The 23,562-nt window shown below is 36.6% G+C and overlaps 1 protein-coding gene across 2 annotated transcripts in view; it reads left to right on the forward strand.

Annotated features, from left to right (window-relative positions):
- MIS18BP1 (MIS18 binding protein 1) overlaps nucleotides 1–23,562 on the forward strand; it is an 87,213-nt gene that overhangs the window by 26,773 nt on the left and 36,878 nt on the right. Inside the window, exons 10-17 of one of the 2 annotated variants that reach the window (XM_053595352.1) lie at nucleotides 717–813; nucleotides 3,093–3,939; nucleotides 8,452–8,624; nucleotides 9,375–9,529; nucleotides 12,274–12,422; nucleotides 17,267–17,354; nucleotides 20,489–20,543; nucleotides 20,719–21,117. In XM_053595352.1, coding sequence (XP_053451327.1) covers nucleotides 717–813; nucleotides 3,093–3,939; nucleotides 8,452–8,624; nucleotides 9,375–9,529; nucleotides 12,274–12,422; nucleotides 17,267–17,354; nucleotides 20,489–20,543; nucleotides 20,719–20,822 — 1,668 coding nt within the window. In that variant the 3' untranslated portion in view covers nucleotides 20,823–21,117. Of the gene's footprint in view, nucleotides 1–716; nucleotides 814–3,092; nucleotides 3,940–8,451; nucleotides 8,625–9,374; nucleotides 9,530–12,273; nucleotides 12,423–17,266; nucleotides 17,355–20,488; nucleotides 20,544–20,718; nucleotides 21,118–23,562 lie in introns of those variants that run through there. The other variant, XM_053595351.1, reaches the window with a different exon arrangement.

The following is a 23,562-nucleotide window of genomic DNA, read 5'->3' on the forward strand; positions in this document are numbered from 1 at the left end:
CCATCAACCCATGAATGGATTAATAAATTGTGGTATATGTATACCATGGAATATTATGCAGCCTTAAAAAAGATGGAGACTTTACCTCTTAAACATTTACATGGATGGAGCTGGAACATATCGTACTTAGTAAAGTACCTCAAGAATGGAAGAAAAAATATCCAACACTCAGTACTATTATGAAACCAATTTACAATCAGTCACACTTTCGTATGAAGAACAGATCACAACTATGGCCCAGGATGAAGGCAGGATGAGGTGGGGTGAGAGGGAGGGGGGGAAGTCAGATTGAGGGAGGATGAATGTGGCATCACACCTATGGTGCATATTGCAAGGGTATATGTCAGATCTATTAGTATAGAGTATAAATGTCTTAACACAATAATTAAATAAACGAGATGAGGTATCTATTAACCAGTGCGATGTAAGCGTTCCTAATTCTATATGAAATCAGCACATTGTACTCCATAAATGCATTAATGTATACGTAATGTATGTGTTTATAATTTAATTAAAAAAATTAAAAGAAATAATGAATACCCCACTGGTACTTCTAAATCTTAAGTTCTGACAAATGAGTTTCTGAGCCTCCACTAATAAAATCTCTCTCTTGAGTACCTAGAAGTTCATGTGCTGGATGCATTTTGTGAAATGCTTAAGGTTATGTTTAGATGGGGGTTGTTAAAATAAAAACATGTTATCTTTTTTACTTGAAGGAATTCATTGGAAAAAAAGAAGTAAAACATTTGTGTTCAGAGAAACTAAAAAATTGTGAAAGAACAAATGAAAGGATAATTCAAAGTCAGAAACAAGGTAATGTATATATGATCTATGTATAAAAGACTTAATAAAAAAAAGAAAGGAACAAGGTAATGTATCTTTGATGGTTTTGTAATCATGAGAAGAAAGGTACTATTTGAAATGTTTTTAATATAAAAGTGATCTTATAAATTTTCTAATCTGAAACAGTAAACTATTTTAGTGATTTTATATGTTTTGTTATTTTTACATTAGATGGTTTGCGTAATAAAATAATCTATTACTTTACATACCATATATAATTTGAAATATGCTTACAGGAATGTTTAAAAACTGGATCCTTTTATGAATTTAATATCATAATTTAGTTTTGTGTAAGTGTGGGGCTTTTATTTACAGAGCTTTTTCTGTAAGCATTCACAGGTTTAAAATTTCATCTTGAGTTAGACTCATCTGTTCAATAACAGTTTTTCTATTTTTCTCATAAACAAAAGTAAAAATGAAAAAAAAGTGTTTGAGTAAATGGAGAGGAAAGCAATATTGCTTAGACTACCAAATTTATATGAGTTAGGTTAAAGTATCTAAGAGAAGGCTGCATCTTCAGTCAAATTTTTAATAAAATGAACAAAAATATTCTAGATAGGAATATTTTGTTCAAAATTAGAACATCCACGACTTTCAAATTCCCAGTTGAATTTATACAAGGAATTAGATTTTCTTCATAATTTGAAGATATGTGATGCTAGTGAAAAATCTTACAGAAGCTTTTTAGGTTACTTTTGATTAGTACCATTTCTCCATGAACTGTAATTTAGTGGCTTCTTTTCTCCTCTGCATTCAATATTATCCATCACTTTTTTGTTGTTGTTGTTCATCTTGTAAACAATGGTCCATAATATGTATAGGTTGTTGCAGTATTTCTCTGTGATGATTGGTAGGATGATTTACAATTTAAATGTATTTTTATAATTGGATAATTTTAGAGTTTCAGTTAGTTTGGCTTCTTGTTACTGAAGTGTGTCCATTTTAATTTGGCTTCTTTACCTAGTGACAAAGTATAATAAAGATTCTCAAGTTGTTCTGTTTTGCTTATTTTCCCATGATACGTCATGGTGTTTGGAGGGATTCATTTTGGGTGTGTCTCTCTGGCTACCATAACGGGTGCAAGTGTAGCCACATAGATAGAGTCCCGTGTTCTCCTAACTCTCTTTAACTAGCACAATTTCTGTTCCATACATTACATACCGAAGAAAGTCTTAATGACCCTACTGGTTTTATTATGTCTCCTATCTCCAGAAAGTTGATTTATTAAATTTTTATCAGCTATTATGCGATGTCAGACAATTAAGTTCACAAACTTGTCCTAGAAAAAGTGTTACATGCCTCACTGCTGAATATTAACTTACGGTCACCTTCAAACACTCCCCTTGGAAAGGAATATACTGATGCCAGTGGGTAGTCTACCCTTCAAAGCACTTTTTGTAGGATGAGTTCATGAACTTAGTGGTCCAACCTTATATGACAAGAACTCTGATGGCCATTCCAGAACAAGAGTTCTAAATTTGCTTTGAAGGATGGACTAGGTCCTGGCATTGGTGCATACCTTCCCAAAGGGAGTACTTCAAAGGTGACTGTAATGATGTATGTAGCACTTTTTCTAGGATGAGTTAGGGAACTTTAATTGTCTGACCTCGTATATGTAAAAGGCTCTGTTCTAACTGCAATAAAGAAATTCAAACCATAAAGACAAAGTTCTTACTACTAATGATTTTTTTCTAGTCTAACTGAAAGATAAGTGTGCAATTGTAAGGACACATTGTAAAACCTGGCATTATTTAAACATATTCTGGAAACTTTAAAGAAGGCAAGGTTTCATTTAGTTGAGGGAATCAATACAAAGTTTGTGAACTAGGTAAGTTAAAGAATAAAATTGAAGCAGGTTGTGATTTGCTTTACTGGTGAGTGAAGGAAACTTTCTGAGTAGAATGAACAGCATTAAGTTGAAAATAAAGAAAATTTGAGAAACTTCAATATTATTTAGATTTTGGGACACTGAGAGATTGGAACTACATCAAGGGCCAGGCACTGGAGCTTCTCTGTATACTAGAAGACTGTCAGAAGTCAGTGGCAGGTTTGTACGAACAATAATACTTGTTTACAAGTAGAGGGGCAGTGATTTGAATAGACCTGTACTTCAAGAAGATTAACATGGCAGTAGGGTTTACAATGGAACTTGTAAAAACAGAATAGTATATTTATTTGTAAAAATATTTTTTCTATGCTTAAATTTATATAGCTAATTTGGTTTTTGGTTTTGTCTTATGAAATTAAAGAAAGAACTGAAGAATTGGATGTACCCATTGATATTCTAACCTCAAGGAAACAGATTTTCACAGATGAAGAAAGAAAAGACATGGCTGTCAGTCAGAAGGAAGCTTTTATTTTAGTAACACCACTTCATTCTAGAAAACTGATAAAGGAAAGATGCATGAAGTATAATCTGTCTGCTAACACAATTAAAGCAGTTACAGATCTTATAGTGCCAAAGCATCCAAAAAACAATCCCATTAGCAAGTTCTCGCAGACTTTAGAAAACACATTTGAGTATAGTGTAGGTCATAAAAGTAAAAGCAAGGACGATTACAGTGAGTGTGATTTGCTCACTATCAACCAGAAAATAAAAATACCGAGCCCTAAAAAGGAACAAATGGTCACCTCTGACTTTAAGAAAAATACCAAGATGTTACCACAATCGAAGAAAATCGAAACTCAAGTAGGGATGCCATCGTATGAACATCAGTCTTCATCAGGTTTGTCAAGTGAGGAGAGGGAGACAGAAAAGGAGATTAGAAGGAAAGCTGCTGCTGCTAAGAGCATCAGAGCAAGAAATACCAAAGAAACGGGGGCTCACCTGAGAAAAAGCACCAGAAATACCACAAAGAATATTCCAGTGATTTCAGACTCTGAAACTGAAGAAAGTGAAGATGAATTTTATATCAAACAAAAGAAAGCTAGATTTTCTTCTACTAAACAAAATCTTCCGAAACCTGGTGCTAGGAATTCTTTACCGATTGTTGAGGTGATGGTATCTGATAAGACTAATACCCATCATACCAAGTGCTTACCTGATTTCATTCAAGATGAGGAATGGAATGAGAATGAATTACAGAAACTTCACTGGTAAGTAGTTAGATTTGACTCTGAAGTGTCCACAGAGTGGTCACAAAATATTTGGAGATGCAGAAATAGCAATATGGATTGATTTAATGACTTCTACCAGTTAATGTGGAAGATGTCATTTCAAAAAAATGGAGAGAAGTTAAAATTTGTACAGGGGCAAGAGGAGAGGGAAAATACAAACAACCAATAGTGTTACTCTAAAGCCTCCATTTGAGGAAAGTAAAAGTGACCTTTTTATTCTCATTTAGTATTTCAAGTTAGCCAAATGCTGTGCTCTCACTTAGCTTCACATTTTAAGAAATATTTTATAGGGGCGGCGCCTGTGGCTCAAGGAGTAGGGCGCCGGTCCCATATGCCAGAGGTGGCAGGTTCAAACCCAGCCCCAGCCAAAAAAAGAAATATTTTATAACTTAATTTACTGTTACAAAACCTTAAAGCTGAATTTAAACGTGTAAATTATTAATAGTCTTTCCCCCTCATTTACAGGCTAGAAGATAGGGTCTCAAATTAGGTGATTTGTCCAAGGTTTCATAGTATAGAAATTGAAATAAAGTGCAATAAGAATCTGTTCTTTCATTCATTCATTCAGTCAACATTTATTTCTTAAGTGCCTTCCATGTGCCAGTTTGAAATGTTTGGAAATACAGAAATTAACAAAATAGACAAGCTCCTTTTCTTCAAGTAGTTTAGTAGGAAGGACATAATGCAAAAGTAAACCAGTAAATAAAAATAGTCAACAAATTGTGATAAGTTCTATGAAAGAGGCAAATATGAGACTGATATGGAGAATTATAGGTAGTATGGTCAGGGAAGCTCTCAAAGGATGATACGAGATGGTGTCAGTCATAGAAAGAACTAGAGAAACTGCATTCCAGGAATAGGGAACAACCTAACCACAGATCCTAAGGATAGAAAAATGTCGATAGAGGAGTTTGCTGGGGGTTATTTTTAGGTTTAATAAAAAGACATTTAAGGATGGCATGATCCTTAAAGTTTGAGGAGATTTGTTTGGGGAAGTAGAAAAGGTACTAATTGCAGGTTGTTAAAGTAGTCTATTGTGTTGTACATTGATGTGGGAGCTGTAAAGATGGAGAAAATTGGATTAGCAATATGTAGACAACATCAAATACAAATTTTATCAGTTATGTGGCACCTGACCTAAATGACTTGTCAGATGGTGGTGTGGAAGTATTAGAGAAAGAAATAGATTGCGGTTGGGAATTGAGTTTCTTTTTAGAAATATTCTATTTAGATTGTTAAGAAGTAGGTAGAAAAACACTATGGAGTTCAGGAGAGGTCTAGGCTATGATATAACTTCAGTTGGCATGAAGATAGATTTAACTTATGAGAAACACATGAGGGCTGTCCCAGATGCATACTGGAAAGCCTGGTTTCTCTGCCTCTCCTCATCAGGCAGGGGCTACAGCCTAGTATAATCAGAAAAGATTAGGCCCCATCCAGATAAGCAGTATGGATAGGAAATTGGGAAAATGCTATCTACTTGTGTCTGTCTCAACAGCAGCCTGCAGCAGGGTGGTGGGGGCCTTCCCAGGGGTGCATGGAGTGCTTTGGTGCCTCTTTCCCTCCTTGGAGACATTCAGTGACTGCAGGAGCACCCACAGCTCCCTGGTACCTAGGCTCTCAGAATGGCACCCAGCTCAAGCTGCTGTCGTAGGCTCAGCTGCCTGTGGGATTTCACATGTGTTCCCTTTTTAGAGCAAGGTCTCTGGCATTCTCCAAGCATCTCCCTATGTTAGGCCTGAGTGAAATCTACATGGGTTGGGGGTTTGCTTAGCCAAGAAATACATTATTTCCAAGGTAGGTTGATCATTTATCAAAATAGACCATATATCAGGTCATAAAATGTATCTTAACAAATTTAAAATAAATCATTATACAAAGAATGTTTTCTGATGATAATTGAATTAAACTACAAATCAATAAAAGAGAATGGAAAAAATTTCAAGTAGTTGGACATTAAATAACATAAATAATGGATCAAGGAGGAGGTTTTAAGAGAAAGTAGAAAATATTCTGAATTGAACAAAAAATGAAAATATATCAGAATTTGCAGGATAAACCCAGGAGTTCATAAACAACTTGATGGTGTTGCTTTACCAGGTTCCTGCCTCCCTCTGATTTCTGTGGTCCTTTCTGCATAAAACAAATTATGTTACATTATTTTAGTGGACTGTAAGCCATAAAAAGGAAGAACTACTGATACATGTAACAACTTGGATAAATCTCAGAGACATTCTGCTTACTGAGAGAAGACAACTCAATGGGTCACATACCATTTGCTTTCATTTATGTCATTCTGCAAAAGACAACTAAATTCCAAATCAGGAATTGCCAGTGGTTAATGGTGAGGGATAGCTTGAGGGGTTTTTCTCATTGTAATAGAACGTTCTGTATCCTAGATGTGATAGTGATTCTATAAATCATATGTGAAGCATTCATAGAACCATACACCAAAAAGTCAGTTTTACTGAATGTTAATTTTAAGAATTGTAAAAATCCTGTACTTTATACTACCTTTTTTTGTACTTGGAGTTGCTGTTTTATGCATTAAGTATTTTTTTATTAAATCATAACTGTGTACATTAATGCGGTTATGGGGTACAATGTGGTTTTATATACAATTTGAAATACTTTCACCAAACTGGTTAACATAGCCTTCACCTCATTTTCTTAGTTATTATGTTAAGACATTTATATTCTATGGTGGCACTTGTGGCTCAAGGAGTAGGACGCCAGCCCCATATACTGGAGGTGATGTGTTCAAACCTGGCCCCAGCCAAAAATTGGAAAAAACAAACAAAAAAAGGACATTTATATTCTACATTTAGTAGATTTAACATGTACCTTTGTAAAATGCACCATATGTGTGGTCCCACCAATTTGCATTAAGTATTTTTATTATGAAAAGTAGACCTTTTTTTTTATTTATTTTTTTTGTAGAGACAGAGTCTCACTGTACCGCCCTTGGGTAGAGTGCCGTGGCATCACACGGCTCACAGCAACCTCTAACTCTTGGGCTTACGCAATTCTCTTGCCTCAGCCTCCCAAGCAGCTGGGACTACAAGCACCTGCCACAATGTCCGGCTATTTTTTTTGTTGCAGTTTGGCCGGGGCTGGGTTTGAACCCGCCACCCTCGGCATATGGGGCCGGCGCCCTACTCACTGAGCCACAGGCGCTCAGTGAAAAATAGACCTTTTAAATAGCCCTAGACTTGTAAATTAGCTACACACACAAATAGAAAACCTTGATCCCCCAAATCCTTGTAGTTCCCTACTTTAGAACATCTATATAGTAATTATGCAAAAGAAAGCATTAATTAACAAGTGTTTGATTCTCATAAGTGTTTGTTTTCCTTTTCTGCAAAAAATGGTAAACTGTAGTGGTCTGGTAGCTATTCCACTCAAGAGCTGATTTTTAAATTTGATTGTTAAAGTCATTAAATTATATAAACTTATAATTAAATAAATTAAAAACAAAGGTAATACTCAAAACTCGTCACTGCCTAATTATTTTACTATATCTATTATTTGTGCTCTTGAAGTTCTTTACCTCTATTGTTTCTGTATAGTAGAACTACTACTTTTGCACAGTGTTTATTAATTGCATATTCATTGAGGTCATGTTGGTAGCTTGAAATCGACCACAGTGGGAATATTCACCATATGGAAATTGGAAAACATTACAAATAAGGGCTTTTTAACCCCACAGAGCCAATTAAAAATTTACTGGCAAACAACTGCATGAAATCTTTTTCTAGTGGTTGGTATCCAAGTTGAAATAAAAACATTTTGTCAAAGAAACTATTAAAAATAAAGACTTGATATAGTTGAAATAAGACTGTTAGTACCTTTTGTAGGCTAAATTGTTGAGTTACAGAGATGTTTTCTGGTTGAAATGTCATCCTAGCCATAATATATAAAATATTTTGGGGGGGGAGGGGTGGTAATGTTTAGTATAGGTTCTAAACAGTCATTTACTAGTAACCTTTTAGAATTTAACTCCTATGTTAAATTGGGGACTATCTTATTTTTTTTCTATTTCGTTTTCATCTCTCAACAGACAGGATTTTATCTAAAATACTGAATTCTATAAATTTCAGTAGAATGAAAGCAAGCAAAACACTTTTTATAAGAGTTTAAAACCTGGAAAATAATAAGAATGCAGAGCTTATCTTCTAAAATACTTAGCACTAGTAACATTGTAGAAAAATGTGCCCAGAAGACCAAATCGTTGATTAGTTGGACTTAGAAAAAAATTTCAAAAGATTGGGGATGATTTTTCAGGTTTCACAGAATACAAGGCATCTACGCGATATATGAAGTTACATCTTCATCTGTAGAGAAAGTTATAGAGTAGGGAATAGTGTCTTCTTTCCAAATGGTTATCTAGAATGATTTTCGTTCCTTCAACCCAGTGTATCTCATTGTCTCAGTGGTATGCTTTCAGGAGGTTACTTCCACTGTTCTCTAACTGGTTTTGGTCTTCCATAGTGCTTTTGCATCTTTTCCAAAGCACAAACCTGGTTTCTGGTCTGATGTGGCTATGGCAGTAGGTTCTCGATCTGCTCAGGAATGCCAGAATAAGTACATGGAAAATCCCCGAGGAAAAGGATCCCAGAAACATGTCACTAAGAAAAAGCCAGCCAATCCCCAAGGCCAAAATGGTAACTTTTATAGTAAATAGTTTTTTCCTAGTGCTTAGTATAGAGTACTAATCACTTACTAAATATATTTTATATTTATCCATTAGTATTATATACATATTTTCTTAAAATGTTAAAGCTAGAAAGAACTTCAAACATCTGCTTAATTGTTAAGTCTTACCTAGGTAGCTAGCTACTTCTATCAATATTAACTTAGTAGTGTGTACTTTGAGTTTGGTCTAGGAAATCTGCAGTTGGATCCAGAGGTTTCAATATCTTAGGGTCTAATTTAAGGCCATTTGGGCAGGGTTCCCTAGTGAGAAAACTTGTAATAAATTTAGTTTTTATAGTCTCAGTTCTTTCCACAGTTACTAGTAAAAGGTATTTTGTGCCAGAGAAACCCTATTGTAAGCTTTAGGGAATTACCCAATATCCCTACTATAATTCAGTAAGGTTTATGTTTTAGCAAAATCAATAAATAAGGCATCAGTGAGGGCAGGGATGGGAGGTGCCCTTTCTTACAACATAAAGACCTTTTTAATTACTCTCATCTTGCCTAATCATACATAGTTTCCTCATGAGTATCATGTGGGCTAATCATATTGCATAGGTCCAAGTGTAGAAAGAACCATTTGTTAAACTTGTAAAATGACAGAGGCTGAGTTTACTTAATATGAGTACACATTTTAAAGTTTGCAAAGACAGTTAACTTTATAGGGTAGTTACTATAAATGATCGAATCCTTATCAAAATGTTTTGCTGGCTTTTAAGGCAAGAGAGGTGATGCTGATAAGCAAACTACTAAGATAACTGCCAAAGTGGGAACTCTGAAAAGGAAGCAACAAATGAGAGATTTTCTGGAACAGTTGCCGAAAGATGATCATGATGATTTTTTCAGTACACCTTTGCAGAATCAAAGAGTACTGGTAAGAGTCTTAAGTGCATGCGATTACGGTTTCTATTAGAAATATTCTAGAATACAAATAGAAATCTATTTGTATCTTTATTGATACATACTTTTTATGTATGTATCAATAATAGATTGATACATACATAATAGATTTCTAATATAATAGAAATCTATTATGTATCTTTATTGATACATACTTTTTAAATTTTTTATCTATTTTTTTAATTTGGGGGGATTCTGTTTGTTTTTATCAATATTGACTTTTATGTATGGTGAAAGTTCATTACTAATATTTAGGTCAAAGATTAATGGTCTCCACAGACATGACCAAAGTATGATAGCAAAATGATGGTACATGCTATTCTTACCAGTTTCCATTCTGCCTTTCAGTGAAGTTCCAAGATAATGTTTGTAGAACCAAATAGTATTTAGAAATAAAAATAATAAAAACGACCAGGCACAGTGGCTCATACCTAGCACTTTGGGAGGTCAAGGCTGGTGGATTGTGTGCGCTCAGAAGTTTGCAAGCAGTCTGAGCAAAAACAAGACTCCGTCTTTGAAAATAGCCGGGCAAGGCTAGGCTCAGTGGCTCACACCTGTAATCCCACCATTCTGGAAGGCCCAGATGGACAGATTGTCTGAGCTCACAAGTTCGAGACCAGCCTGTGCTAGAGTGAGATCCCCACCCCCACCCCGTCTCTAAAAATAGCCAAGAGTTGCGGCAGGCTCCTACAGTCCCAGCTACTTGGGAGGCTGAGGCAAGAGAATTGCTCAAGCTCAAGAGTTTGAGGTTGCTGTGAGCTGTGACACTATGGCACTCTACTGAGGGCACCAAAGTGAAACTGCCTCAAAAAAATAAAATAGCCAGCCATTGTGGTGAGTGCCTATACTCCCCAGCTGCTTGGGAGGTTGAGGCAAAAGGATCACCAAGCCCAAACTGTGAGGTTGCTGTGAGCTATGATGCCATGGCACTCTACCTAGGGCTATAAAGTGAAACTCTGTCTCAAAAAAAGAAAGTATGAAGACCACAGGAAAATATGAAGAATTCAGAAGGCTGAACAAACATTTGGCAAAGTGGTCACTTTAGCTAGTAATCAGAGAAAAAGGTAAATTATATGTATACCTTCTAAATTACAGGATCTGACTGGGCATAGTGGCTCACACCTACAATCCTAGCACTGTGGAAAGCCAAAGCAGGAGGACTGCTTGAGGCCAGGAGTTCAAGACTAGCCTGAGCAAGTGGCAGACCCTGTCTCTACTGAAAATAGAAAAATTAGCCAGGTATGGTGGCTGGCATCTCGTCCCAGCTACTTAGGAGGCTGAGGCAGGAGGATTGCTTTAACCTAGGAGTTTGAGGTTGCAGTGAGCTATTACGATGCCACCACACTCTAGCCTATGTGACAGAGCAAGACCCTGTCTTTCTCGATAGGTAGGTAGGAAGATAAGACTGACTGAATCTTTTTGTCAAAAAAAAAAAAATTACACTCTCCATTGCTAACAAAAAGCAATGATGATGCTGACACAGTCATGCCTAAGTTAGTGAATGCATCAGTTGAATCGTCTTTTAGAAAGCATTATGACAATATATTACAAAAGCCATAAGATTAATTCTAGAACGTTTATTGTACAAAATTTAAAAGCCCCAAATCTTCACAAAGATACGTACTCACTGCAAGTTTATCTTCACAGCAAAAAACTTGGAACAATCTATATATTTAATATAAGGATGTTTTTCATAAATATAGTGAAATGTAAGACTATTTCTAAAATATAAAAATGTTAAGAATATTAAGATTAAAGAAATGTATAAATGTGTGGATAAACAACTGGGCTGTTAAGTGTAAAAACTGGAAGAGTTTTGTTAGTAAGCTAGACTTAACGGGTAATTTTTTCATGTACTAATTTGTTGTTTTTGTCATTATATCATCTTCAACTTAAAAAGGCTACACAGAGCTTAGGCCCCCTTTTGCTTATAGAAGTTACAGAGGGAAATATTTTAAAAGCATCATTTGAGGCCCTCTGTTCTCTTCACAACACTGTGGTCCTTTAGGGGTTCCCTAACATGCTGTCCCACCATCCTGTCAAGTTTACTATGTATGTTTTGGTGTAAATTATACAGTAGCAATGTTAAATAGAGATAAAACAGAAATGGACAGCAATGTTTTAGCTCATCTTATGTGACTTAAGTATACTTTCTCTAAGGTTTTACTGTAAAGGTATGTAAAATCTTAAGAACTCAATTTACTGGAAATACATATGCACAAAAGTTTAATACTACTCAAGTTCTTACCAAGTGCAAGTATAATGGCAAATGATTACAGTTTTATTCTGTCTTTATTAAACATCAGCAAACTATGGTCCTGTGGACCAAATCCAGCCTACCACCTGTTTTTATAAACAAAATTTTACTAAAACGTAGCCATGCCCATTGTTTGCATATTGTCAATGGCTGCTGGCATGCAACAATGGCAGACTTGAGTAGTTGGGACAAAGTATATGGAACACAAAGCCTAAAATATTTACCATCTGACTCTTTACAGAACACATTTGCTGACCTCCAGTCTACAAAACCTTTAGAAATAGGTGTTTTGTCTCCATTTTACCCAGGAGAAACTTCCTGTACCTACCAATATTTTTAATTACTAACTTACAAAAATTATAGAAAGAAAAACAATTTATCAGTCCACCAAAAAACATTTTATGATAATAAGAAAATCCATTTTTATGGGTGCCTGCTGATAATAAGTATTTGTCTTCTAGTTGCCAAGCTTTCAGGATAGTGAAGATGACGATGATATTCTGCCAAAAATGGACAAAAATCCAACAACTCCGTCATCAGTTATCTTTCCATTGGCAAAAACTCCTCAGTGTCAGCATGTCAGTCCTGGCATGCTAGCCCCAATAAATAGGTAAATATTCATGTATGTGATGTGTTGATTCTCTGCCTTAGCCTATTAAGGAACATTTAAATGTTTCATGAGGAGCATAGAAGCCAGAAATGGGAAGAGTCAACATTATAGAAAAATTAAGAATGAATAGTTCCTAGAAGTTAAGGACGGAGAATTTTAGCAAGTTAAGGGTGTTATTCAATTATAATGTTGGGATATAATCACATTTTACAGTAGGATGAATTCCAAATGGATCAGAGTTTTACACGTAAAAATTAAAGCATAGGCTGGGCAAGGTGGCCAACACTTGTAATCCTAGCATTCTGGGAGACCCAGGTGGTGGATCATATGAGCTCAGCAGTTCAAGAGCAGCCTGAACAAGAACGTGACCCCTTCTCTAATGAATAAAAATAACCAGGCGTTATGGCGAGTACCTGTAATCCATCTGCACAGGAGGCTGAGGCCAGAGGCTCACTTGAGCCCTAGAGTTGCTGTGAGCTATGACACCATAGCACTCTATCAAAGGCAATAAAGTGAAATTGTCTCAAAAAATTTTTTAAAAGGCAGCACCCGTAGCTCAGTGGGTAGGGTGCCAGCCACATACACTGAGGCTGGCAGATTCAAGCCTGGCCCAGGTCAACTAAAACAACAATGACAACTGCAACAACAACAACAAAAAAAAATAGCCGGGCATTGTGGTGGGCACCTGTAATCCCAGCTACTTGGGAGGCAGAGGCAGGAGAATGGCTTGAGCCCAGGAGTTTGAGGTTGCTGTGAGCTGTGATACCATGGCACTCTACCCAGGGCGACAGCTTGAGGCTCTGTCTCAAAAAAAAATGATATTCCTAGGGATTGAAAACCCTCAATTTTTCCAAATCTGCTGGGTTCTCAATCCAGCCTTTGCTGTGAGCTGTGGCGCCAGAGCACTCCACCCAGGGTGACAGCTTGAGACTCTCTCAAAAAAAAAAAAAAAAAAAATTTAAAGAAACCTTGGAGAAATATTGTAGGACCTCAGATTAGTGATGGTCTTTCAAACTCAGATGCAAATTAAAGTCAGTAATGAAAAGATTAATAAAGTCAACCATATAAAAAAAAGTTTGAACTTTTATCTGGTACCAACTACCATAAATAATCAAAAGTAACCTGAGTAAACAACATACACAAGTTATGACAGGTAAAAGGTTCATTTGCCTCATATATACAGCACTCCTACAATTTAACAAGAAAAGGGAAGCCATTCTCATTCCTTGCTAGTAAGAAGGTAAATTATTAAAATATTTACAGCAATTGGTCAGTACCTATCAAAGTTATAAATGCACATGCCCTTTGACCTAGGAATCTTTTAGAATTGTAAATGTACAGCTTATTCATTGTACCATTGTTTACAATGTTAAAATTCAAATGTCCATCAATAGAGACCAATTTTTAAGTACTGTATGATATAATGCCCAAGATAAAGAAGTGAAAAAAGCTGGATGCAGTGAACAATGTGCTATTCATGCAAAGGCTGTATGTTTGTGTGTATGTGTATATATTTGTATGTATATGCACATATACATAGTTGCTTTTATTAGAGTACTTATAAGAAACTGAAAAACTGGGGATCCCTAGGGAGAGGAACTAAGGTAGTTGGTGACAAATGAGGTACTTTTGAATTCTGAACGATTGAATATAGGAACTACTTGAAATATAAATTAAGAGAATTAAGAAAAAGTAAGGGTGGCCAATAGCTAAATGTCACAGAAAGAAGAAAATGTTAAGACTGAGGCCTAAAAATGGGCTATACCTTTGGCAATTAAGAGGTCAGTGCTAATCTTAGTAAGAACAATTTCCATAGTGTGAGAAGCAAAAGCCAAATAATTGTAACTGAGAAAAAAACTATTCAGTAGTCCCATGATGCTTGGTGAAAATCTTCTCTAGCACTCCAATTTTGTTTTAGTATTTAGTGGAGGTGAAAGCATATTGATAATCATTTTGGACAGAATTTTTGGTAAGCACTTTGGCCACATCATCAAAACCTTAAAATATTCATCTGTTTGACCCTTGACTCTTATTAGTCAATTCTAAGGAAAAATGAAATTTGGGCAAATATGTTTTTATACATGTCTGAACAAAGATTTTCATCACAAAACATGTAAAAAATTTGAAAATGAGCTAAAATTCCAAAACTAAGATATGAAATTGATTTATTCATGTAATAGAATAGTATGTTTAATTAAAAATCATGTCTACAAAAATTTTTAGTGACATAGAATAAATGATGTTCAGTGGATAATCATTTATAAAAGATAAGAAATAAAACTACATACAGTATGAGCCCAATTTTATATAACATATATTCATATAAGAGAAAGTGATACAGGAAGGTGGACCCCAGGCAGGTTCTTGGCTTCCCACAGGAAAGAATTCAAGAACCAGCCACAGAATAAAGCAAAAGCAAGTAACAGACAGAAGGCAGGCTGCTCGGCTGCTCCAGAACCAGAGGGGTGTCCCTCTCTCTGGGCAGCGGAGAAGGGTCCTTTTGGAGTTTCCAAGGTCTTACACTTTACTACCTTTTATTTAATTTTACGTTAAGCAGAGGGAAGATTATTCTTAAGATTTCTGGGAAAGGGGTTGAGAGTCCCCAGAACCCAGGATTCCTCCTCTTTAATCCATATATGGTAACTTCTAGAATTGCCAGGGAATTGTAAACTGGTGGGAGTTTCTTCTAGTATGCGAATACATTATAACTGGCATGCACTGAGTAGTGAGGGTAACTTTAAGTAGTTTTCTATCACCCTGTGGGTTCTAACTGGTTTTGGCCTGCTTCTCCAAGGTTCTCTTAGGAACCTTGGTTTGTGTCTTGTTTCTTATTAAGTAGAGGCTACTGATTCCCTATCTCAAAGGGACATTTCTTCTTTCTTTTGAGACAGTCTCAAGATGTCATCCTGGGTAAAGTGTTGTGGAGTCACAGCTCACAGCAACCTCAAACTCTTAGGCTTAAGGGATTCTCTTGCCTCAGCCTCCCAAGTAGTTGGGACTACAGGCACCTGCCACAACACCTGGCTATTTTTTGTTTGTTTTGTTTTTTGTTTTAATTGTCATTGTTGTTTGGCAGGTCCGGGCTGGATCCGAACCTGCCAGCTCTGGTGTATGTGGCTGGCACCCTAGCCACTGCGCTACAGACACTGAGCCAAAAGGACATTTCTTTAGGCTGTAGAATGACACTGGTATGGGTTGTATGGTTTTGTTTTAGGTGGAGGAGGCATTTTCTGTCAGCTGATAGCACTTTAGGGAATATGGTGGGTTTTCTTTAGAGCACATGATAGACTATATACATCATGAATCTTTCCTAAAACTGTTTTCTTAAAAAAATGATTTTCCTTGGCTTCTGCACTATCTTTTGACTTCACCAGCTCTAGTAATTGGTTTAACTTTTATACCAATTTTAAATAATGAAACAGTTTTATCACTTCAGTTGTGAAAAACTTATATTTGTTGCACAAAGAGATCTCTTTGAAAACAGACTTAAGGGGTGCTAATCCTGAACAATTGGCTAGGTCTTTTGTTAAGCAACTTGTTACCAACCTCCTAGGCTTCTTTACTTGCTATTCAGCAGCATTTGTGGTTCAGATAGGTATCTTTTTTTTTTTTTTTTGAGACAGAGTCTTATTCTGTCACTGTAGGTTGAGTGCCATGGGGTCATCATAGTCCACGGCAACCTCAAACTCCTGGACTCAAGAGATCCTCTTGCCTCAGTTTTTCTATTTATTAGTAGACACGGTCAGATAAATATCTTAATACACTTACATGTTTGTGTATTTGTCTAGGACGTGCTTATAAGGTTTCTCCCAAATTGAAATAAAGGAAAGAGGATAATCCATCTATATAAGATCTTGGAGCCCAGGGAGAGGATGGAACTAGTGTTCAGCTGGTGTTTACTGCTATAAGTGAGACTAGGAATTGTAGGGATTGAGAATTGAAAATAACCATCCTTTTTGGCTTCTTATCTAAATTATTAATCAAGCATATTTTTATAAATGGGGTGGGGTGACAGATAAGGTAAAAGCAATGAAAAAATACTTTCATGGTTGGTATAGAGCAGCGGTTCTCAACCTGTGGGTCACAACCCACAGGAACTGAATTAAAGAGCCATGGCGTTAGGAAGGTTGAGAACCATTGGTACATAATTTTATAAAAAATAAAAGGCTGGATTGAGAACCCAGCACATTTGGAAAAATTGAGGGTTTTCAATCTCTAGGAATATCTTTTTTTTTTTTTTGAGACAGACTCAAGCTGTCACCCTGGGTAAAGTGCCATGGTATTACAGCTCACAGCAACCTCCAACTCCTGGGCTCAAGCGATTCTTCTGCCTCTGCCTCCCAAGTAGCTGGGACTACAGGCACCTGCCACAACACCCAGCTATTTTTGGTTGCAGCATCATTGTTGTTTGGTTGGCCCAGGCTGGATTCGAACTCGCCAGCTCAGGTATATGTGGCTGGTGCCTTAGCCTCTTGAGCCACAGGCACCAACCCTCCAGGAATATCCTTAAAGTGAATCAACTGTGAGATTCAACCTGAAGAGGAAGAAAAATAAATGACATAATACTTTCAAAGTTTTAGAAAATAGAGACAGCAAGATACTGAGAAGAGCTTAAATGGGACAATGAATAATAAGCGAAGCATAATTTTGTGGAATGTTCTTATTCATTGAAAATGATTGAAGCATTTTTTTATCTATACAGGCACAACATTCTCTTACTTAAAATAGAAATGTACTTTTTAAAGATTGAAGTAGATTTTTTGAAAAATTTGTCAATTGCTGTTCAACTTGTAGATTAAAGTATGACAGCTAATGTTAACTTGAAATCATCTTTATTCAAATAGAAATGATTGTGATCAATACGTTTTTCGTATGCAAAAAAAGCAAAAAAGTCATGGTGGCATTGTCTGGGGCAACATCAAGAAGAAAATGGTAAGTAATTTTATTTATCCAACACTTATGACACAACTATAATATATGATAAATTATGGTTAGTTATCAGTTATGTAACAGTCCTTCCCCTCAAGGTACTTAATAACTCAATACAAGTAAACTGTGAGGCCATGAGTGAGATGAGTATGTTAAATACTGAAGGATTACAGGTGGCAGCTCATAGACTAAAGCCTTTGACCAAGGTGAGAATAGGTAAACATCTTCATTTGGGAAGTAAAATAGGTACATTTCAGACGAGACAAAAGCATACTGCCTGTTCAGTGATTGGGGAGTAATTCCAATTGAATCATAATTTTTATAGAATAGGATGGAGATAGATTTTTGTTTTTTGCTTTTTCTTGAGTCAGTCTCACTCTTTTGCCCAGGCTAGAGTGTCATAGCATCAGCCTCGCTAACAGCAACCTTAAATTTATGGGTTCAAGTGATCCTCCTGCCTCAGACTCCCGAGTGCTGGGACTACAGGCACCTACACAACACTCAGCTAACTTTACTATTTTTAGTAGAAACGGGGTCATTTGCTCAGGCTGGTCTCAAACTCCTGAGTTCAAGTGACTCTCCTGCCTCGGCCTGCCAGTGGTAATATTACAGGTGCAAGCTAATGTACCCAGACTTTGAATAAGAAATTTCATCAAATCCCATGCAGCTTTGTAATGGTTTCAAATATTTTCAGATTCAATTATTTTATTTCCCTTCTTTTTTTGGCAGTTTTTGGCCAGGGCTGGGTTTTGAACCCACCACCTCTGGTATATGGGGCCAGGGCCCTACCCAGTGCGCTACTCCTTTGAGCCACAGCTGCCGCCCCCGTTTTGTTTTTTTACATCCCAACATTTAAAATCCAATTACAAAAAAAAATTTTTAACTTTAGCCAGGCGTTGTGGCGGGCGCCTGTGGTCCCAGCTACTCGGGAGGCTGAGGCAAGAGAATCGCTTAAGCCCAGGAGTTGGAGGTTGCTGTGAGCTTTGTGAGGCCACGGCACTCTACCGAGGGCCATAAAGTGAGACTCTGTCTCTACAAAAAAAAAAAAAAATTTTTAACTTAAAGATGCTTTAATAGAGTGATCTTTGAGAAAAAATTTAATTACTTTTTAAATTTCTAATTTGAATTTGAATTACTGATGGCCAGATGTAAGTATTATTATCCTGGAAAAGCTCAATTTCTTTTTTTTTTTTTTTTGAGACAGAGTCTGACTATGTTGACCTTGGTAGAATGCCATGGTGTCACAGCTCACAGCAACCTCCAACTCTTGGGCTCAAGCAAGTCTCTTGCCTCAGCCTACCAAGTAGCTGGGACTATAGGCATCAACCATAACGCCCGGCTATTTTTTACTGCAGTTGTCATTGTTGGTTAGCTGGCCCAGTCTGGGTTCAAACCCTCCAACTTCGGTGTATGTGTCTGGCGATGTAACCACTGTGCTGCAGGTGCCAGGCCCACCTCAGATTTCTTCAAAGTAAATAATCTTAGAGAATGACAGTTTATGGGCATAGTGGACTACTCTGTCCCCCCCAACAGTACTGCTTCAGATGAGGTTATGGCCATCTCTTTATCACTTATTTGAAATACACAGCAAACTGGCCAAAGTATAATTCTTCTCAGAGAGTCTAAGTTAAATATTTGGTTTACACAATTATATCCCATCTATATGGGCTTTACTTGACCACAGGAAATGGTAGCTAACTCGCTGGAGACCTTAGTTTAAAGCCAGTTGAAGGATTAAATTCAAAAGAAGTCCGTACTCTGTAATTGAAGTGGGAAGACTCCTTCTTAGTGTTTAAGATTCCCTTTTCATTCTTTAATGAAAACGAAATTTTTGTTTGTTGCAAGGACCTGGAATTAGGTTAACATAGTAAGAAAACCTTGGAATGGGAATCCAAAGACTTAGCTCTACTTCCTATTTTACCAGTATGTAGCTTGTTGGCTTAAGAAACACCCTATCCAAGTGTTTCCAAACCTTTAATGTGCTTAGAAGTCTGGGGATCTTTAACTCCAGTTCTGATATGGTAGATTTAAGATGCTGTATTTCTAACAAACTCCAGGGATGTCTGTGCTACTGATCCATGGACAGACTAATCCACTCAGTTTTCTTTGCAAAATGAAAAGAAGCTCATACGGATATATCTGTAAGGGCCCTATCTAGTTGTTGAGAACTTTTCATCTTTTTTATTGTTTCAGGTTGATTTGAAAGAGAACTGTTAATCTTTATAGGTTATACTTTCAGCAGTCTACCAAACTACAGTATTGTGGTTTAGCCCCATTTAGTTCATAGCATAATGTGGCCAATGTGTTAGGATGGGAGCAAAGGATTTAGTGTTGTAACTTCAAGGTCTGGCTCCACATGCCAGCTTTAGGACACTGAGCAAGCTACTTGCGTTTTCTAGCCTCATTTTAATTATGTGTAGTATGACAGTGGTGATCACAATTATACTGGCTTACGTTACCAAATAGTTTTAGAATCAAATGATATAATACAGCTTTTTGCCTCATCTCATGGGAAAAAACTACAATCTATGGGCATGAGTTTGTATCTCAAAAGTTTCTTACAGCAATACTTACCCTTAATATAGGGGATATATTCCTATCATGTTTTCTACTCTATGACTTTTCATTTTTTAAAGATTGCCAGACATGGCCTATATATAGTTTGATTGATGAAAGTTAGCATGTACTTCAAACTTGTCATATACATTGCCATTTTAGCAAAGAATTTGAAGTAAGGGAATTAGTTTTGCTAGTATAATGTTTTCCAAAAGCATATTTTTACCTGTAGTCTGTTAGGATAATCATGATAAATTATATTTTGAGTTAAGTTTACTAGCATACTTAGTACATTTTGACAACTTTCAGAGGGCCACAGACTATCCTTTAACACTGTAACATGGTTTACAATATTTTCTAACAGTAATGTTTGTCAACAGTGAGAAATGTTAAGTCATGGTTCTTGCCTTAGGTAAACTCAATTTAAACAAGAATTAGGCATTTCACAGATAATAATGTGATTACATATCATTACAGACATGTTCAAAGTACTCTGGCATAAAAAAGGTTTAATTTGGTTTAGGCTTGAGGTAAGCTTCCCAGGAGTCATCATTTAGCTATTATTGTGAACTCTTTTATAGGTTGAAACTGATGTCTCAACTTCAACATCAAGAAGAAAAAATCCATTTAACAAAGGTAATATGCTTAAATTTTTCTTTTTTAGCTCAGTTCTATTATATGGTAGTTTATATAGGTGATATTTGATTGCTTTCAGATCTACCATTTAGTTCCTTATATTTGTTTTCAGTTTCACTGAAATTACTTTTAGAAATGTATTAATCCTTTTTATTAAACGTCTCTTTCTTTACAGATTTAGCACAAAACTCTGGTATTGGAAAACTTTTCACTAATGCTATGGAATCTTTAGATGAAGAAGAGAAAGATTATTATTTTTCAAACTCTGATTCTCCATAGCAAAAATGAGAAAGTACAAGTTCCCAGGTTTTTACCATAAAGCAGACATTGATCTTCATTTGGAGTACACGTATTTTCTTTATAAAGTAGCTTCATATGCATATATGGAATTTTTCCCAAAGATTTCATATGTTTATATTGAAAGTAAAATATCCTTCTATAGAATATTCTCATTGCTATACCTTACTAAAACTGTAAGGAAAATTATTTTGCTTACAGAGATGTTTGTAAATTTCTGTTTCACAATATTAAAACATGTAAAGATAAGTTTCTTATAAGCATCTAAGTCTGTTTACTTTAAGAAAATTATGTCCCAAATAGATTTTTAAAAAGCTTTCAAGAAAATGTTGCTACCCATAAGTGAGATAAGGTGGGAGAGGGGATGTAAGAGGTTGTACTGGTGGCTACTGAAGTCAGGAAAACTTGTAAGTTAGCATTTACCAGCCCACAAAAGCCAGAATAGATCTAATGTTTAAATTACACATTCTTGAAACTTATGTGACATGCTTCTCTCCTGATTGTTTTTCTTAAAACTTATGATTGACATATCTATAAAACCTATGTAAATTTATTATTGCCTTTTCATTATTTTATCAGATACAACTACTTAACAGTTTTGTTGCATTCTTAATCCTTATTACGTACGCAGACAGCTTAAATTTGATCTCAATATTTTGACTGTATTAGACTTTCAGTTAATATACCCACTATTAGTAAAGTTTATGTTGTGTCATAGTAAACATCCTTTCTGTTCCAGACAGCTCCTTTCAAAGTAAACTGCTTTTTAGCTTATTATATTTTATAGTTTGATATAGACTATGTTCTCTCTGGCTATATATTTGTCTACCCTTTCTCTCCAGTTAGATTGTTCAAATAAAGTTAGACTGCTTTTATATTAGTTTCTTATTTTTTTGTTATTTTTAATTACTCGATCATAACGAGATAAAGAAATATGCATTTTTTAACTGACCCATTTTAGTTTCCTCAAAAATACATGAACTTTTAGTGGAAAAGTGGAAAATAATATTTTCTTGTTCCTTAAGAATTTAGTCAAAGCTGAGTACAGTATCACATGCCTGTAGTCCCCACTACTTGAGTGGTTGAACAGGAGGATAGCATGAGCCAAGGAGTTCAAGATTGATCACACCTGTGAATAGCTACTGCATTCAAGCCTAGGCAATACAACAAAACATTGTACAGTTAAAACAAAGAATTCAGTAATAACCAGCAGTTATAGACAAGACTTATAGAAATACAAGATTTACATAGAATAGGTGGGCAGAGCAAGATGACCAAATAGAACCATCCAACTGTCATCCTCCACAGGAACACCAAATTCAACAACTGCCCACACCAGAAAGCACTTTCAGAAGAACCAAAACAGAGATTTCAGGCTTTGGTTTGGTTTGGTTTTTGCGGCAGAGTCCCACTCTGTTGCCCCAAACTAGAATGCCACGGCATCACAGCTCACAGTAATCTCAAACTTCTGGGCTTAAGCCATCCTCTTACCTCACCCTCCCAAGTAATTGTTACTACAGACATCTGCCACCACGCCCACCTAAATTTGGTTTCACATGTTCTCACTCATGTGGAAACTAAATATTAAAATAACTGATCTCATAGAGACAGAGAACAGAATGATGATTACCAAAGGCTGGGAAGGGTAGTGCATGGGGATGGTTAATGGGTCCAGAAATATAGTTAGATAGAATGAATGTAAGTTATAGTATACTTTAAAATAACTAAAAGAGTAGAATTAAAATGTTCCTAACATTGGTTTGAGCGCCTGTGACTCAAGCAGCTAAGGTGCCAGCCACATACACCTGAGCTGGCGGGTTTGAATCCAGCCCAGGCCCGCCAAACAACAATGACCGTTGCAACCAAAAGAAAAAACATAGCCAGGCATTGTGGAAGGCACCTGTAGTCCCAGCTACTTGGGAGGCAGAGGCAGGAGAATCGCTTGAGCCCAGGAGTTGGAGGTTGCTGTGAGCTGTGATGCTACAGAACTCTATCCAGGGCGACAGCTTGAGGCTCTGTCTCAAAAAAAAAAAAAAAAAAAAATTGTTCCTAACACAAAGAAATGATAAATGTTTGAGATGATGGATACACCAATTACTCGGATTTGTTATGTATGCCTGTATCAATACATCACATGCACCCTCTAAATATATATAAGCTGTTATGTACCCATGACAATAAAAATAAAACATGGAAAACAAGATGGCAGACTAGAGGGATCTCCCTCCCTGCTGGCCTCTCCCAGCAAGGCAAGGGAAAGAGAGAACCCAACCATATTTGGCATGGGAACCTACCTGGAGTCGTTGCTTCAGGTGCACAGAAGGTGGTGGTGGACTGCAGGAGACAACAGGAGGTCTGGAGCTGTGGAGAACTGACAGTAGGCGAGTGCATGGGAGTGGGAGGGTACCAGCCAGCCCCCCCACAGAGGTCTGGGGACAGGAGGGAGCGATTTTGCAGTTTTTAGATTTCAGGAGAAGCTGCACATTGAGTGGAAAGCTTGGACGAGTGAATAGATTCAAACAGTGTACAGTGACCGGGTTTGAATACTGGGTGGAGTGGATTTACCAACAGCTTGACTGCTGGGTGGGCTGCCATTTGTGGGAAGGTCTATGGGGACTGTCCATAGGAACCTAAAGCACATCTGACTCTGGTGTGCCTGAGCTCAGTCTTCCACTCTTGGGGTGAGCTGAGTGGCTCCTGCAACCCCTGGGAATTGTCAAGG

Source organism: Nycticebus coucang, chromosome 6 (assembly GCF_027406575.1).
Source record: "Nycticebus coucang isolate mNycCou1 chromosome 6, mNycCou1.pri, whole genome shotgun sequence".
In the NCBI taxonomy this organism is placed as follows: Eukaryota; Metazoa; Chordata; class Mammalia; order Primates; family Lorisidae; genus Nycticebus; species Nycticebus coucang.